We start from the raw sequence: 19,182 nt of genomic DNA, 5'->3' as shown, positions 1-19,182 counted from the left end.
TAAAGTCAAAGGATTGTGATATAATTTTCCATTTAAGTAATAGAGAAGGGTTTTATAATGAAAATGACAATTTCATTGAAGGATGGAAATGAAATGAGAAGGACCGGGAGGAAAGGATCTGAAGTAGAAGTAGGATAATAAGAAAAAATAGGTGGGGAAGTGGGGCTAATTTATCTAATCATTTCATCGTCTACAATAGAGATAATAGAGAGATTTCTTCCTAGAAAATAGGAAGAAATAAGTGGGAGAAAGTCTGTGAGGACTTCTGCAGAACTTGGGAGCTAAACACAGTAAGTTGGGACGGCCTCACTCTCTAAAATGAAGCCATGGCAGATCTTTCTGCAGTAAGGTGTCATTGTTGAAGTAATAGATAAAGAGGACAAGTAACACATACTAGGTAGAGAACGGCAATGCTAGATTAAGAAAGGGGACTGAGAAACTTCCAGTCGTTCTTTGTCCCAAAGATATTTACAGCGCTCCCTATTATACACAAAACACTTAGTACAAAATATTACTCAGTTTTCAAAGTGCTTATTAAGGCTGATGGGGGGAGGAAAAGACAAACACATAAATACATATTCTAAAAGGAAGGAATTATGAGAATAAAGAGTCGGAGGTATTCAGAAGGAAAAGATCATTTTTTAAGAGGTAACAATAGAGATTTCATAGAAGAAGGGTAATTTGAGCTGGGTACTGAAGGACAGAAGAGAGGCTTCTCCAGTGATGAGCTGCATCAAGCACTGTAAATAGTGTGAATCATAATATTTTGCTGATAGTATTCAAGAGGTTTTTGTTCTGTTTAATATCCTCAACCTCTGATTCAATTTGATATAATTATGTGTGCAAAGATGGCAATGCTAAGAGTCACAGAGTTTAAGAGGAAAACTAAACAACTTTCAAATTTTCCTAGAATTCCCATCCCACAAATAAAAACAAATAAGGAGTAACTAATTATTTTAAAAGTCAATAATTGGTTAAAAAAAAGAGACTTTACCTACTGAATACTTAACAGTTACAGACTAGTTTTAGAAGTTACGTCCTGTTTAATTTAACATGACTATTTCTCCAGACAGGGCCCAAGGTGAAAGTCTTTTCAGACCTGAGAATGGAAGAGATAGATTAGGTCCAAGTTGCAGAAGACCTTAAAAGGCAGGTTAAGAAATGGTGACTTATTTTGTCAACAAAAGGGAAGCACTGAATTAGGGGTTAAGATTCACCTGGCAGTGGTTTGTAGGCTACATGGGAGGCTAAAAGAGCCTGCCAAGGGTAGTTGCAGTGGGAAAAAGAGAAACGAGTACACATGGAAGAGGCTTCTGAGAGAAGATCAAGAATAGTTGATGGTCCGGGGCGCCTGGGTGGCTCAGTTGTTAAGCGTCTGCCTTCGGCTCAGGTCATGATCCCAGGGTCCTGGGATCGAGCCCCGCATCGGGCTCCCTGCTCCGCGGGAAGCCTGCTTCTCCCTCTCCCACTCCCCCTGTTTGTGTTCCCTCTCTCGCGCTCTCTCTGTCAAATAAATAAATAAAATCTTTAAAAAAAAAAAAAAAGAATGGTTGATGGTCCTAAGTCTAAAAAAATATAAAAGGATTGAGATCATAAAAAAAAAATCATAAATCAGTAGCAGAAGGACACTCTGGCAATTTATGAATACATAGAAATTAAGCAACACAGTCCTAAATGGCCAGTCAAAAAGGAAATCACAAGGGAAATCCAAAAATAATTTGAGATGAATGAAAATGAAAACATCATTTACCAAAACTCACAGAACACAAAAAAAGCAGTGACCAGAGGGAAATTTACAGCTGTCAATACCTATATTAAAAATTAAAAAGATCTTAACTCAATAACTTACAATTCCACTAGAAACTGGAAAAAGAGAAAACTAAACTCAAAACAAGGAGAAAGGAAGAAATAAAGATTTGAGTGGGAAAAAAATCAGAGAATAAAAAAATAGAGAAAATCAACAGACCCAAAATTTGGTTTTTTAAAAGACCAGAAAAATTGACAAGCCTGTAGCTAAACTGATCAAGATAAAAAAGAAAGAAGACTCAAATTATTAAAATCAGGAATGAGAAAGAGGACATAAACACTCACCTTACAGAAATTTAAGAAAATAAAAAGGTCTTTAATAAGCAATCATAAGCCAACAAATTAATCTAGCAAATTCCTAGAAAGATACAAACTACCAAAACTGACTCAAAAAGAATTAGAAAACATGAATAGAGCTATAATAAGACGCTGAGCTAATAATCAGAAAATTTTCCCAAAATAAAAAGACCAGGACCCAGGAGAAGAAGGCTTCACTAGTAGGTCCTACAGAACACTTAAAGAACTAACACCAATTCTTCACAAACTCTGCCCAAAAAGAGAGAGGGAGAGAGAGAAAGGAATGCTTCCTAACTCATTCTATGAGGCCAGTATTTTCATACCAAAACAAAGATATCACAAGAAAAAGAAAACTACAGGCCAAAGTCCCTTATGCATGTACACACAAAAATCCTCAACAAAGTTCTAGCAAACTGAATCCAGCAGCATATAAAAAGAATTATACTCCATGGTCAAGTGGGATTTATCTCAGGAATGAAAGATTAGTTCAGTATATTAAAACCAATGTAATATATTAATAAAGTAGAAAAACCCATTATGATCTCAGCTGCAAACAACAACAACAAAAACCAATCTGGCAGCAAAATCTGCACTATTGTATGATAAAAACAATCAAGAAACTAAGAATGAAAGGGAAATTCATCAACCTAATAAAGGGAAAATATACAGCTAAAACTAAATGCTGAAAGACTGAAAGCCTTCCCCTAACATCAGGAACAAAACAAGGATGTTCACCCCTGCCACTTCTTTTCAACACTGTACTGGAGATTCTAACCAAAGCAATTAGGCAAGGACAAGAAAAAGAAATGCAGATAAGAAATGAAGAAGTAGAACTATCTCTATTTGAAGATAACACAATCTTATATAAAAAAGAAGATATAAAGGTTACACACACAAAAAAACTATTGGTGCTAATAAACAAGTTTAGCAAAGCTGCAGGATACAAGGTCAATATACAAAAAATAATTAGACTTTATCAAAATTAAAAATATTTGTGCCTCAGGATGCCTGGGTGGCTCAGTCAGTTAAACATCCAACTCTTGATCTCAGCTCAAGTCTTGATCCCAGGGTCATGAGTTCAAGCCCCACATTGGGTTCCAGGAGCCAACTTAAAAAAAAAAATTGTGCCTCAAATTTGTGCCTATCAAGAAAATGAAAGGATCAACCACATAATGGGAGAAATATTTGCAAATCATATAACTGAGGGTTTGGTATCCAGAATATATAAAGAACTCTTATAATTCAACAATAAAAAGACAGATCACTCAATACAAAGGGAGCAATGATCTGAATAGACATTTATCCAAACAAGATAAATACATGGACAATAAGCATTTGAAAAGATGCTCAACATAATTAGTCATTAGGGAAATGCAAATCAAAATCACAATAAAATAGAACTTCACATCTACTAGGATGACTATATATAATCAGAAAGATGCACAATAACAAGTATTGACAAGGATGTAGAGAAATTGGAACCCTCAAACATTGTTGGTAGGAACGTAAAATCTAACAGACCTTTGGGAAACACTGTGGCAGTTCCTCAAAAAGTTAAACATAGAGTTATTATATAACCCAGCAATTCTACTCTTAGGTATATACCCAAGAGTACTGAAAACATGTTTATACAAATGTTCATAGCAGCATTATTCCTAATAGACAAAAAATAGCAACAACACAAATGTCCATGAATGGATAAACAAAATGTGTTAGATCCATACAATGAAATATTATTTGGCTATGAGAAGGAATAAAGTATTGATATATGCTATAACATGGATGAACCTTGAAAACATCATGCTTAGTATAAGAAGCCAGACATAACTGGATACATATTATATTATGCCACAGAGATGAAATATTCAGAATGAGGACAGAAATTGTATTAGTGACTGTCAGGGCATGTGGGAGGGGGAATGGGGAGTGACTGGTAACAGATAAAGTGTTTCTTTTGGGGGTGACAGAACTAGTGGTGATTATTGCAAAACCTTGTGAATATATTATAAGCCACTCAAATGTACACAAGAAAGTGGTGATTTTATGGTAAGTAAATTATACCTCAATGTAAAAAAATAGTTAGCAATACACTGTAATCAGTGTATTGGCTGGAGGCAGGCTAAGGGTGATAAAGATGCAGATAATAAGCAACAGACAGAAAAAGTCACAAAGTTTTCAACTTGGCCTGGGAATGGTCCAGAACAGGAAGAGTAGCAGGTTTAGAAGAAAAAACAAGCACTGTTATGGAGATGCTGATATTCAGATGCTGACATGACATTCAACTGGAGATATACAGTATAAAATTAGTAATAAGGGCCTAGAGCTCAAAAAACATAAGATCTTGAGGCAGATGAGACAGATGAAATCATGACATTGTCAAGAATATAAAGAAGACAAACAAGAGCAAACACCTGAGAGGCCCCCACTCTTGGGAATAGTAAGAACAAGTACAGCTAGGAGAAAAAAAAAAAACACAAAAACAGAGGCACAGGGACATAGAAAAACAGGCTTCCAGAAGGCAGGGGTGATAAACCACAGCAACTGCTGAATAGAAGCAGAGAATGAGTACTGAGAGAAGGTATTTGTGCTTGGAGTAGATATCATAATAATTTGCTAACTGTTTCTCCACTGTGGTAAGCTGATGTTCTACCTTTTAGCCATGATAAACACATTCCGGTTCACTGTTTGAAGAATGGTCAGAGTGTTCTCCCCTTAGAATCAATCAGGAAGCATCAAGAGCTACAGCAAGTCAATCTTCAACTCTCCACAAAAGTCTTCAGTAAAGGTTTTATTCTGCTCTGTACTTTGATGCCCAATTTAACAAAATTTACAGTGGTAATGTATTCCTGGACTATAACCCAAAGTTACAGATCAAGAAAATTTGTTTCATGCCCTTAAGAGGTAATCAGAGGGGGAGACGAACCATGAGAGACTATGGACTCTGAGAAACAAACTGAAGGTTCTAGAGGGGAGGGGGGTGGGGGGATGGGTTAGCCTGGTGATGGGTATTAAAGAGGGCACATTCTGCATGGAGCACTGGATGTTATGCGCAAACAATGAATCATGGAACACTACATCAAAAACTAATGTGTAATGTATGGTGATTAACATAACATAATAATAAAAAAATAAATAAATGAGGTCATTTTCTTCTCTGTGATTAATTATGGGGTTTCATTCTATAGCTTTCATCTATTTATGTTAACTAAATACTAATATTAAATAAAATTCTAAAATTCAAGTAATTTCAGACAAAGAATTTGATTCTAAAATATTGGAGAAGAAAAGAAAATAAAGATTCAGTCTTAAACTATCAGAATATATCTCTAAGTAATTTTTGGAAATCATGAAACCATGCTGGAGTTTCATGTCCCCTGCTACCTGCAATTTGAGCTAATTTTAATGTCCTACTTCTAATAACTTAATAACCCATGATAGAGACATTTTCCTGTATTGTTTCAGAGTATATTGTCTGGCACCTACATAAGTAATTATTACATATGACTATTCCATTTTTAAGGGTCGATCCAAGATATTTAATTATCATTTGACAAGTCTAACCTCTCAATGTGATTGTAAGCTCCTTTAAAGAATATCCTTCATCCCCCAACCAAAAGCAAAAGGAAAGAGGTACAGTGCCTTAAATGTATTAATAGATGTCAAATATATAGTAAATGGATTAGTTGATGATCATTCCCCCCATGTATTCAACCCCATTCTCAGAGCAGAAGTAGAAACCAGACATTGAGAGAAAAAAAACTACCATTTTTGTTTCTGCACAATCTATGCTGTGTAGAACATCTAGATAGACAGTACAGACCAATTCAGTTAAAGACACTGTATTTAATTCTTGAACAGAAGTAATTACCAACTTGTTAAAATGGGATTTTCTAAATGCAGTTAAAATGGAGTTCCCCACCAATAACATTTTTAAATTTGTTTTCCTCCATGAAGTTTCAGAACTTTACATTTTAAGTAGAGTCTCTTTAGCAGATTCCATGTGTTTCATGACAATGGTCTGAAATATTGACAGCTCTAAGGCATCCTGGCGATTATGAAATTCTTCTACATCAACTAAACGTAATTTTCTGCAAGACATAAAAATAAACAATAATTAAGGCAGGAGATTTTTTTTTGCATTTAATATTTTTGTTAACTGAACTCCTCAAAAATATGACATTCCTAGGTTTTATCATTAAAATTTGTGTTTAATAAAATCAAATATTTAAGAACATGAGATTTTTTAAATTTTAATTTTTAAAATAAATAAAGTAATAAAATTTGATAAGAACACAATATAAGATTATGAAATGTTACTGTGAAGTAGAACAGAGTTGAAATAACTGGGATTTGATATAAAATTCAGACTGATTTTTGTTTTCTTTTTTTTTTTTTTTAAAAGATTTTATTTATTTATTTGAGAAAGAGAGAATGAGAGAGAGAAAGCACATGAGAGCGGGGAGGGTCAGAGGGAGAAGCAGACTCCCCGCCGAGCAGGGAGCCCGATGCGGGACTCGATCCCGGGACTCCAGGATCATGACCTGAGCTGAAGGCAGTGGCTTAACCAACTGAGCCACCCAGGCACCCCGGACTGATTTTTGTTTTCAAATTGGAACAGTTACAACAGGAAAAGAGGTAAAGCTCAAAGTTTAAGACAGCCCACTACTCCTGAAACAAAAATTGTACCCACTCTGAAAAGAAAACCACCTTGCATTTTAAGGAGCCATGGAGTGGGGGAATTCTCACACCTAATTAACACCTACTGTATCAAAATCTTTTGATCCTGTGTGGTTTTGACTTTTTTTATTATGTTCAGTTAGCCAACATATAGTACATCATTAGTTTTTGAGGTAGTGTTCAACGATTCATTATTTGCATGTAACACCCAGTGCTCATCACAACACGTGCTCTCCTTAATACCCATCACCCGGTTACCCCATCCCCCTACCCCCTCCCTTCTGTAACCCTCAGTTTGTTTCCTGGAGTCCAGAGTCTCTCATGGTTTGTCTCCCTTACGACCTTTTTTTTTTTTAAGAAACCACAGTGCTTCCTCTAGTCAACAGCTTTCCATACAACTCCTTTTCTGACTACAATGCTATGGATCTTTGTTATATACATGATTTACACATTTAAGAAGTTTCTGTTGGGGGCTCCATGCTGGATGTGGAGCCTACTTTAAAAAAAAAAAAATTCTGTTGGGGAAACTGGACAGCCACATGCAAAAGAATGAAACTGAACCCCTATCTTACACCATACACAACAATTATCTCAAAATGGATTAAAGACAGGAATGTAAGACCTGAAACCATAAAACTCCTAGAAAAAAACATTGGTATGCTCCAGGACACGAGTATTGGCAATGATTTTTTTGGATCTGATGCCAAAAGCCAAGGCAACAAAAGCAAAAAATGAACAAGTGGGTCTACATCAAACTACAATGCTTCTGCACAACAAAATTCAACCATTAACAAAATGAAAAGGTGATCTATTGAATGGGAGAAAATATTTATTTGCAAACCTTTTACTGATAAGGGGTTAATATCAAAAATTTATAAAGAACACATACAACTCAATAGAAAAAAATCTGATTAAAAAATGGGCAGAGGATCTGAATAGACATTCTTCCAAAGAAGACATACAGATGGCTAACAGGTGAAAACATGTTCACATTACTAATCATGAGGGAAATACAAATCACACCACAATGAGATTATCACCTCACACCTGTTAGAAGGGATATTAAAAAAGGATAGGAAACAACAAGCATTGGTGAGAATGTGGACAAAAGAGAATCCTTGTGCACTGTTGGTGGAAATGTAAATTGGTGCAGCCACTATGGAAAACAATATGGAGGTTCTTCAAAAAATAAAGAATAAAACTACCAGATTATTACCCAGCAATTCTACTTCTGGATATTTATCTGAAGAAAATGAAAACACTAATTCAAAAACATACATGCACCTCCATGTTCATTGCATTATTTATAATAGCCAAAACATGGAAACAACCTAAATGTCCATTGATGGATAAAGAAATGTGGTATATATATACACAATGGAATATTATTCAGCCATAAAACAGAATGAAATCTTGCCATTTGAGACACCATGGATGGCCCCTAAGGCATTATGCTAAGTGAAGTGTTACATAGAAAGACAAATACCTTTATAATCTCCTACGTGCAATCTAAAACAACAACAAAAACTGAGCTCATGGATATGGAGAACAGATTGATGGTTGCCTAAGGGAGGGAATGGAGGGTGGGTAACATAAGGCTTCACTTTCTTTTTTTTTTTTTTTTAAAGATTTTATTTATTTATTTGACAGAGAGAGACACAGCAAGAGAGGGAACACAAGCAGGGGGAGTGGAGAGGGAGAAGCAGGCTTCCCGCCGAGCAGGGAGCCCGATGCGGGGCTCGATCCCAGCACTCTGGGATCATGACCTGAGCCAAAGGCAGAAGCTTAACTGACTGAGCCACCCAGGCGCCCCAAGGCTTCACTTTCTTAGACATCTTCCTTTTATTTTTATTTTTTTAAGATTTTATTTGTCAGAGAGAAAGAGCACAAGCAGGGGGAGCGGCAGGCAGAGGGAGAAGCAGGCTCCCCGCTGAGCAAGGAGGCCTATGAGGGACTCGATTCCAGGACCCCGGGATCCTGACCTGAGCCAATGGCAGACACTTAACTGACTGAGCCACCCCGGTGTCCCGACATCTTCCTTTTATATTCAACTACTGTAATTCGTTGCCTGTGGTAATTTCCACATATATGTACACACACGCTATACACGCATCTTCATATATACACACTATTTTTCAAGCAAAAATACCTGTATGCTGTGTAGCTTGTGACTGTATTACAAATGCTATCTCTGACATTCAGTGGTCTCTGTCAATCTAACTACTGAAGGACATGAACTTGCACATTCCCATCTCCAAACATCCCCTTCAGGTTTCCACACTCACGTATTTGTGCAGTCATTCAGATGACTTTTGCATTACCATTCCCCAGCCCACTGCCACACATAGAGATGTTCCATATTTTCAAGACCTGCTGAGATTCAGGACAAACTGTCACCTACAGGAAGGATGCCCTTTATGTTCAATGCTGGCTCCTACTCCGAGGGGCAGTACTCTTGACTGCCCGCCCCATTCAACATTCACATCAAGTAAAAATGACTCATGTCTACAAGGGCAACTTTGGAGTTGGTGGAGTCCTCTTCCTACCCACAGACTGCAAAGCTTCTTTCTCATTTGTCTTCACCCCAGATGCCCTGAGGCTTGCCTTCAGTTGCTACTACTAATACTTCTGCCACTATGACCATGGGCACCAAGTTTGGACACATCCATTGTTGACTGTTTTTTGAGCTCAACTTTGTTCCCTTTTTCTTCCCCTTCCTCCTCTCATTTTCTTGTCTCTTGCCTCCTGACATGGTCCAACAAAGTCTAGCCCTTTATGGATGATACTAGGCACTGTAGCCTCATCCCCCAGCATCCAACGCAGTGTGTCCTGGCAGTTCCAAAGATATCCATATCTGTGAATGGATATAAAATAAAACAACTCTGGTGGTGTTGTAAAAATGAAATGTACCACTGTATGCAAACATCCTTTGTGAGAGTGATACTACATAGTATGACCTCATGACTGCATGCAAAATTAAATCATGGGTCTTGTCAGGAGAGGGATATTCAAAAGAGAAGAAATGAGAAGAACACGGGCAAGGAGATAGCCTCTTCCTATTCCAGAAGCCAAATTCAAGCAAAGAAATCTACATTATACAACAGAAAGCTGAAAGATGTTCTTTCTAACAGTATGCAGTCTGACGAACAAAAGCCATTTTTATGCTATGTATATGTGTGCATGTGTGTGGATACACATATGTATTTGATAATATGAGCACAAAGAAAAATAAGGAAAGATATCCCACTAGATGGTTATCATGGGTCTTTGGCTGCGCTGGTGGAAAGGAGGACAGAGATGAGGAAAAGAAAGGCTGGTGGAAGTCAGGCAAAGTAAGACTAGACTTAAAATGTTTATATGATCACATTTACATGTTTATATAAAGTTACATATGTAGCTGCATATTTAATTAAAATTTGTTTTTAAAAAGGCAGACAGGGACAGAGTGAGGGAGGCAAGAGGCCTTGGACAGCACAGGTCATTCTACCTGTGGGAAAACAGAGTCCCAGCAAGGACAAGGGGGGAACAGAGAGCCTATAATCAGATGGTGGCAGAGCCCAGGCAAGGAGCTCGGCTTCCTGCAGCGGACATCAGGGGTAGGGCTAGAAGTGGCAGGCTAAAGATCCTAACTCTGGAAGGAGTTCAGAGAATTTGGTCAGGGAGGTGCCCCTAGTGCGTGTCCCGGGGTTTCCCAGGGTGGGGCCAACAGCTGCCTTCCGGCACGGTCACAGCTCTTAGCACCGCTCTAAAGACAGCCGATTTCCTTTTGCAGGTTTTGGGAGGCAGAAAAATGTGCTCATTTGCTGTGTCCTCCTGCCTGCAGAACAACACATGCGGTAGAAACCAGGAGACCCTGGAGAGCAGGTCACTTGTCACCGGAGCTGCAGCTGTGGGGATTGAAAAGGCTGGGGCAGGGCTGGTAAGACCACCTGAGAGACAAGGTGCCTCCTCTAGCATAAGGCAGGACTGATTGGGGTTTTGAGGTTCCTGAAGGGAGGTCTTGTATAAGAAAAATAAATATAAATCTGTATTACTTATGCACATTTTATAAAACCTGTGTCCCCAGGTGCATGTTGCTAGGATGCTCCCCGTGCCTTGGAAGAGGTCATGCAAGGGTGGAGGGAATATGAAGCAGGAGCTTCTAAACTGTGTGATCAACTGGCCTCAGCCTGAGAAGCAAGCATGTCAGCTCCACGGCGCCCACCAGCATCCACATGCAGCTGTGCCAAGCACTTGCTACGTGTAGCGATACCGTCCCCGCTGTGACAGTGTCCAGGAGGTGATGCATAACCTCCAGCTGTCACCCAGGAACTTTAACTCATGCCATTCAGGTAGACTATGTTTCCTAGGTTCCTACACCATCTAGATGACTGTAGCAGCTAATGGTCCGTGGGATTTAAAATAAAGCATGACACTTCAGCCCCTTAACTGTGATTACCCCTTAAAGTCTGTGTAGTAATGAAGTATGGGGTGTGTGGGGCATAGTTGGGTTAGAGGTCAAAGGCAACGTTCATGATTTACTCTACCTCTACATTGCTGATTTAAAACCATGTTTGAATACTGATGGTAAGTTTGTAGTTATTTCTTTTTATTTGCAGTTAAAATAGTAAAAGAAATCATTGAGGTGGGACAAAATAGCTTTTATCGCCCTTTTAAAAAGAAGCTTGAGAAAGCCAGAAGTACTCACTTAAAAGTACTGTGCCATAAATCTAGCACAGCCAACATTGTGGGGTTCATTGTGTTCAAGTGATCCTTAATATAATTGCTTGCAGCTAAAAAAGATTTCCTCCAAGGTTTTGGAAGAACTTCCATTCTGAAAACAAAGAAAAAATAATCAGCTATCTCTAAAAATCAGAAGAAAGTATTGTTACAGTGTACTTTTTGAGTAATAATGGTTTCTTTTTTTTCTTTAGAGAGAGAGAGTGGGGAAAGAGGGGCAGAGGGAGAGAGAGAACCTTAAGCAGGCTCCACACCCAGTACAGAGCCTTGGGACTTGGGACTCAGTCTCACAACCCTGAGATCCTGACCTGAGCTGAAATCAAGAGTGGATCGCTTAACCCACTGAGCCACCCAGGCACCCCAATAATGGTTTCATTTTAATAAAAAATATTATGTATCCCTTACAGTAAAAACAAAACATATAATTATGTATTAAGATACATGAAGGCCATACTTTCTATGGTCTAAGTCATATAATTTTAGAATAATTAACACATATGAAATTATACTTGAATCTTTTTTTTTTAAGATTGATTTATTTGAGAGAAAGCAAGCGCACAATCAGGGGGAAGGGGCAAAGGGAAAGGGAGAAGCAGATTCCCCACTGATCAGGGAGCCCCACACAGAGCTCAATCCCAGGACCACAAGAGCATGACCTGAACTGAAGGAAGAAGCTCAACTAACTGAGCTAACCAGCACCCCTGAATCTTTTTTTTAAATTTTATTTATTTAAATAATCTCTACACCCAACATGGGGACTCAAACTCACAACCCCAAGGTCAAGAGTCACATGCTCTTCCGACTAAGCCAGCCAGGTGCCCCATAGACTTGAATCATAAGGTAATTATTTTTCCTTTAAATACTTGATCAAGTTCACAAATAACTCGAAATGATCAAATAGAAACAGTAACCAGCTTTTTTTCATATACATCTTGAAAGACTTAATTTCAATACACAAAATGTTTAAATTTGGGTGTTTGGTTTTTTTTTAAACATTTTAAAAATACAGTCCAGGCTGCCTGTGGAAATCCCCTTCAACTTAACTTCTGTTAATGTATAAAGGACACTTCCAAAATCACCAACGCTAACGTCCTTATTTGAAGACATTTACTCTGTAACTTCTATGACTTAAATAGTCATCCTTAATACATTAAAAATATGCCATTTTCATCTTTCAGCGTATATTTAAACATTTATATTTTATGCATACAATTTTTTTATTGTCATGATTTTAAACACTTAATCTTGCTTTATTATATAATAAGCTTAACTCAGTTTTTCAATTGTAGTCATACCACTTTTACAATTACAAAAGATGATTTTTGTCTCTTCCCAGGAGAAAAGCTATTCTCCACATAAGATATGTTGGAAATGACTGCATAATTTTTTCTTGCAATTATAGGAAAACAATCTGAGGCACTTTTAAATAATATGAAAGAAGCAAAACTGAATTATTTACTAAATCATAAAAATATAAGTTCTATTCTTCAAACTATTTAAGAGACTTATTCCTAAATGTTAATTATTTAGGGAAAATATATAGCAAGTGTATTTTTCTATTACGTGTCCTATATTTTAATCTATGTAATTATATTCTATATTCTATATTCTATATACACACATATTTTCTGCAATGTTCCCAGTATGATTTTGTGCATTCCAATTGCCGTCAAGCTCTTATATCCCTATTATATCTGAAGCCTGTGGTAGTAGCCATCGAAATACAAAGATCTATATCAGGTTCTTTCACCAGGGTACTTATGTTTTAACCACATAGGTATCCATATGTCTATCCATCCATCTACCCATAGATTTGTAAACAGAACGTATTAGGGCTTAAATACATAAACATAATAAGAATAATCAGTTGTATATATGAAGTATGTAAGTCAAAGATATATATATATGACAAATACAACCAGTGTATAAATATATACACATGCACAGGAACAGTCATATAATCAATATTCTTAGAGAAACTTGGTCACTTACTCTGCACGATGGGGTAGAATTTCATCTGTTTTTTTATCATCTTCTTTTTCCCTAGGATCTTTCAAAACAAAATCAACTAAAAGAAAATTGAAAAGTTCTGATAAATATCCTTATATCAATTATGGCATATTCCAAGCAATTGCAAAACTAATTCCACTAAAAGGAATTATTTAAATTATGTTATTTAAAATAATGGAGCCATTTGTGCATGTATGACAATAAAAATACTTAAGGAAAACCTATGATGTCTGTGTCTTTGAGAGTTTATGTTCCCTCTCTTAACAACAGGTCCCTATTATTTCATTAGAAAGTAATAATTGGTTTCAAAATTACATTTTCCTTCATAGCTATTCTACCAAAAGTAGTATTCATTGAAGGCCAGCAATACAGAATCATAGTAGTTTCCTTTCACTGAGGAAACTTACATACTGTTTTGTTTTCTTTTAAGTTGCATATAACAATCCTGTTATAAAATCAGTAAAGGGAGCTACTTCTGCTTCTATCTTCTGTGGCCATTAATTCACAGTTAATTCTAATTTTCCTACCTTTAAGATGCTCTTTCTAAAATACCAATGCATTAACATCCATCTGTTTAAAATCCTTTGGTGGCTCTGCTTTAACTATGAATGCTTTAAAAAGGCATAGAAGGCCCTTCAGATTCTGTCCTCTTCCCAAATGCACCCTATGCTTTGGACGTCACGGCTGCTTGCAAGCCTGAAGAGCCTTTCACGCGTGTCTACCACAGTTCACACCATTTTCTCAGTGAGAGTACTCCCTTGTGTTCGGTTTGTGTTTCAAGATGGTTCAGGCACGTCCAGAGTTCTTCCTACCAACTCAGGCACGAGCGTCTCTCCCTTACAACATGTCCTCCATTTCCCTCCTTATTGAGCCTACTGCTCTACTTTGTAATTAGTGATTTGTCCCTCTCCATTATTTCAACAATGAACTCCTTGGGAGCAAAGATTTGACTTTTCATTTTTACATTACCAGGACACTCAATAAGAGTCTTAAATACGGTAAATGCCCTCCTACCCAAAAGGTCCCCAGACAACTCGAAAACACGAGGATTTCTCCAGCTTTGGACACAGCATCAATTGTATCAGTTTTACAATCCCAATTAATTGGAGAACTTCTTTTAAAAGTATAGATTCAAAGGCCCTGCCTCCAGAGATTTTAATTCAGATAGATTCAGAAATCAGTATGTGAAAAATGATTCAGATGATTAGTCAGTCTTACAATCCAGTGGTCTATACCAGGAATCAGCAAACTTTTTATGTAAAGGGCTTGAATATAAATATCTTCAATTTTATGAACTACAAGGTCTCCATCACAAGTAGTCATCTCTGCTCTTATAGATCCAAAGCAGCCACAAACCATGTGCAAATGAATGCGTAGGACTGTATTCCAATAAAATTTATTTACAAAAACAGGCAGTGAGCCAGAATGGACCTGTGAGCTGTAGTTTGTCAACCTTTGGTCCATAACAACAATTTTTAATTAATCGCCTTCTAATTTATGTTATCAATAATATTAATGTTAATTAAATAATTAAATTTTAGAATTTCTTCAGTTCTGTCCTTTACTGAGTGGATATAGCCCTACCAAAAAAAAAAAAAAGATGGAGTTTAAATTTTTTTTGCTGTACTTAATGAAACTTGCCTAAGATCTTAAGCAATTAAATAGAAATGCAAAAAGCGGAATAAATGTAATAATTTCAAGTGTAGGTATTAACATTCAATTAATAAGACACATTCAAATTAGAAAACAAAAATACTGATTTACCTATGGATTTTTTTACACTAAGATGATAATCTTCTCTCATTTCATCAGATAATGCAAGTATGCTGTTGGTGAGGACTTTCAGATGTTGGGGGACTAAATTCAATACATGTTCTAGCCAAGAATCTTCCATTGGGGCTACATGGTCTGTATCAATTCCATGGTGAATATAATAGTAATATCTCTGCATAAAGAAGATGGAGAAATATAGATGGGTTTAGTCCTATAATGAAAGAAATGTGTTCATCAAAAATAAAACTACTGAGCAAAAATCAAAGTTTTAGGCAAAAAAAGTATTTACAAATCATAAAAAAGTATTTTGTGTAATTCGTGGAGGAATTGAGATCCCCTAAATTAAAAAAAATATATAGGGCATTTCATGAAAATTAAAGCTCTTATCTCAGTTCATAACTACAATGTAAAATATCAAGTTATATTACCAAATATGATGTACTAAGAAGAACACATGCTGAAGCAGAATTTAGTGCTTTATAAATGTGTGAAAATGTGGTAAATTAGTTTTTGTCCTTTTATTATTGATAATCAAGTCGATCTTATAAGCTGCAAGTGAATCAATATCTCTACACATTAAGCTTAGAAATCTATGGCAGGATTTAGGAAATTTCCAGTTGGCCAATTAATAGTCCATATTATAATTTTACAGCTGCTATTAAATGTATACATAAATATTCATTTTAAGGCATGATAGTATTTCTCTAACAATAGACATTTAACTTTGATATATTTTCATAAATTTTTACATGTCACTTTTATTTATTTATTTATTTTTAAAGATTTTATTTATTTGACAGAGAGAGACACAGCGAGAGAGGGAACACAAGCAGGGGGAGTGGGAGAGGGAGAAGCGGGCTCCCCGCTGAGCAGGGAGCCCGATGCGGGGCTCGATCCCAGGACCCTGGGATCATGACCCGAGCCGAAGGCAGCCGCTTAACCGACTGAGCCACCCAGGCGCCCCTACATGTCACTTTTAGAAAAATTTTAAACATCAAAGTAGTTTTTCCAAATACTTTCAAATTAGTGTCTTTGATATTTACATTTTTAGAAATTCTCCTGTATTTGAAAACTAGATTATATTTCTAAAGTAAGTTAATATACTTTGTAAAGTGTACATTATATAAGATAGTTTCTCATAGAAGAATAAAGACACATAAAAGTTATACAGGACTGAGGCTCATTCTAACAAAGGGAGCAGGTAAATGAGATTCTTTTGTTGTGGTCTTAGATGGCAAGGGAGAGAATGATTTCCCCCATTAATCCCATAGAGCAATTTTGTGGAACTCCGTATTTACTCCTATGCCCACAGAGTTCCACAAGAGAGGAGCACAGAGTAAGCTCAAAGGTTTAAAAGCATCTTCAAGTGCTTCTTTTACATTCAAGTATACTGACAAAAGAGACAGCCCATTACCAAGATGTCCTTCTCTATTGCAGAAGTGGTCGGTTTTGGAAATATGCTTTCATCAGGGCTAGCTGAGTCTAACACAGCATCTTGTTGCCTAAGAAAATGATAAACACACTATTCAATCGTACACGAAGGGCAGTTAGAATATACATCAATGGATATACACTTGACCCTGGAACAACTCAAGTTTGAATGTATGGGTTCACATACAGTTTTTTACAATAGAGTGTTGTAAATGTAATTTATGATTTTCTAAATATTTTCTTTAGCTTATTGTAAAAATACAGTACATAATACATATAACAAAAAAATGTGTAAAATGACTGTTTATATTATCAGTAAGGCTTCTGGTCAACAGCAGGCTATTGGTAGTTAAATTTTTGGAGAGTCAAAAGCTATATGTGAATTTTCAACTGTGGTGGGGGTCAGTGCCCCTAACCCCTAAGTTGTTTAAGGGTCTACTGTCAAAACTTCAGGACTGTCTTCTACTAAATCTTAAGAAAAAAATGAATTGTTGAACATTTTATTAATAGTGCATATAACACATATTTGTTTGGTACCACATTCCACCCAGAACACTTTCTCTTTATTCATAAAGAGACAGTTCTTTGGAAGTGATTTGCAAGACCGAATCCAGAGGCTACATTCTTCTTGATGACTTACTCATTCTTCCTCATTACTCCAAACTCAAGCTCTCTCTTCTTTGAAATGTTATAAGAGCGTTCTTGCATTATTACTAAAATATGTATGGTTATTTATAAATAAGGTATTTAAAAGAGCACTGATGTAGTTTTGCCAAAGACAGATACATTCTTGAATAGATCGTTTCTCAGATATCTAGAGTTATACAGTATAAGCTCGCAAAGAGTAACATAGTTTATATGTTCCTATGTATTTATTATTGGCTAACTGTCTATAAATGGACAATGTTGATAGCTGTAATTCAATTCAAACTCTATACAAGATACAAGCCACATTTTTTTAAAATCACATGTGTCTTTATTTTTTTAAAGATTCCACTTATTTGAGGGAGGGGGGTGGAGAGAGAGCACAAACCGGGGCGGGGTGGCAGCAAAGGGAGAGGGAGAAGCAGGCTCCTCACTGAGTGGGGAACCCGATGCAGGATTGATCCCAGGACCCTGGGATCATGACCTGAGCCCAAGGCAGACACTTAACCAAGTGAACCACACAGGTGCCCCTACAGGCCACAGTTTATGACTTCTTCTGGGGCACCACAGTGGAGAAAGACATAGGTCACATGTTCATGAAAAATAAGAATTTATTCTCGGAGAGCTTTAACTTCTTTATCGTTGACTGTAACAAGCTATGGATCCTGAGACTTCATCTGGGATGGATACAAGTCAGTGATGCTATATAATAAAATAGTCCCTCCCACTAACTGTTCAGTGAGTGGAGACTGGAGGTTTATTGAATATCTGTCTGAGAGACCATACTAAGAGAGGTGCCAGGATGCATCTTCTAAATTATTCTGTCTTTTGCAAATCCAGGAATCAAATATTTTGTGAACTTTATAATCATTCTTTTCAATTATATGAAACAGGGAAAAGAGCCAATGCAATGTCTCAGTTTAGTTCAGTACATAGTGGGTGTTCAATAAATGTTTATCAAATGAGGGAATATGAATATAAAAGCAGTGGAAGATCTTCAAGGTGTTCTGTAGTTGGAATGAGAAGGGTTGATTATTCTAAGTACAAAAGTAGTCTTTTCTCATTATTTTGATTGTAAAGTGTTACTAATGGGACAGTAATGGACCAGGAATTAGGACACCTGCATGCAGATTCTGCCACCCTAAAGTGTATGACCCTAATAACTGTGTTGTTGATGTTTTTTAATGGCAGAAATGCTCATGTTATATACCTTGCTGAACCCAAAGAACATAATAAGTTTCATCCTCTGTATGAGTAATGCCTGCCTAAAAGAGCAAGGTCAGGGGAGGTGAGGAGGAAGAAGGTTGGGGGCTACGGGGGCAGCTGCAGAAGCTTTTACAGTAATCATGAAGATCTTTCAGCTTTAAAACTCTAGGATTCAGTCATTCTGTGGCTAGAGGCAAAGATTCTGCTTGCTGGAAACAGTAATAAAAACTTTTTTATTGATCACCTACTTAGGCCCTCAATAGTTTCACATACATTATCTCTAATCCCCACACCTATTGTTAGAGTAGACAGAGAAATTATTCCCACTTCACAGATGAGACACTGAATGTCAAGTTCACTAACTTCCCCTTTGTCACAGTTCATTAAGTACAAAAAATAAGGATTTGCCCATCCATATGTGCTTCCAAACTGCCATGCTCTTTCCAGCAGAACAATATTCCTTTCAGAAATAAATCAATATAGGAGACATTTTACCTGACTAAAGAGAAAATATGGTGTGCCTTATTTCCTGAAAATGAAAACTATATTGATTTTCTCTTTATTTAATCAATAGTGATTTTGAGTCAAGATGGTAGCAAAAACATCCTTTTTTTCAAG

The 19,182-nt window shown here is 36.8% G+C and overlaps 1 protein-coding gene across 1 annotated transcript in view; it reads right to left on the bottom strand.

Annotated features, from left to right (window-relative positions):
* DNAH7 (dynein axonemal heavy chain 7) overlaps positions 1-19,182 on the bottom strand; it is a 260,241-nt gene that overhangs the window by 210,253 nt on the left and 30,806 nt on the right. The window contains exons 7-11 of the mRNA XM_081815321.1: positions 16,697-16,784; positions 15,274-15,454; positions 13,492-13,567; positions 11,468-11,593; positions 6,072-6,191 (exon numbers count right to left, since the gene is read on the bottom strand). Of these exons, the coding sequence (XP_081671447.1) occupies positions 6,072-6,191; positions 11,468-11,593; positions 13,492-13,567; positions 15,274-15,454; positions 16,697-16,784 (591 nt within the window). The remainder of the gene's footprint in view (positions 1-6,071; positions 6,192-11,467; positions 11,594-13,491; positions 13,568-15,273; positions 15,455-16,696; positions 16,785-19,182) is intronic.

This window comes from Leptonychotes weddellii, chromosome 3 (assembly GCF_054177405.1).
Source record: "Leptonychotes weddellii isolate Sample4059 chromosome 3, ASM5417740v2, whole genome shotgun sequence".
NCBI lineage: Eukaryota > Metazoa > Chordata > Mammalia > Carnivora > Phocidae > Leptonychotes > Leptonychotes weddellii.
This window is presented reverse-complemented; position numbering and strand designations above follow the sequence as displayed.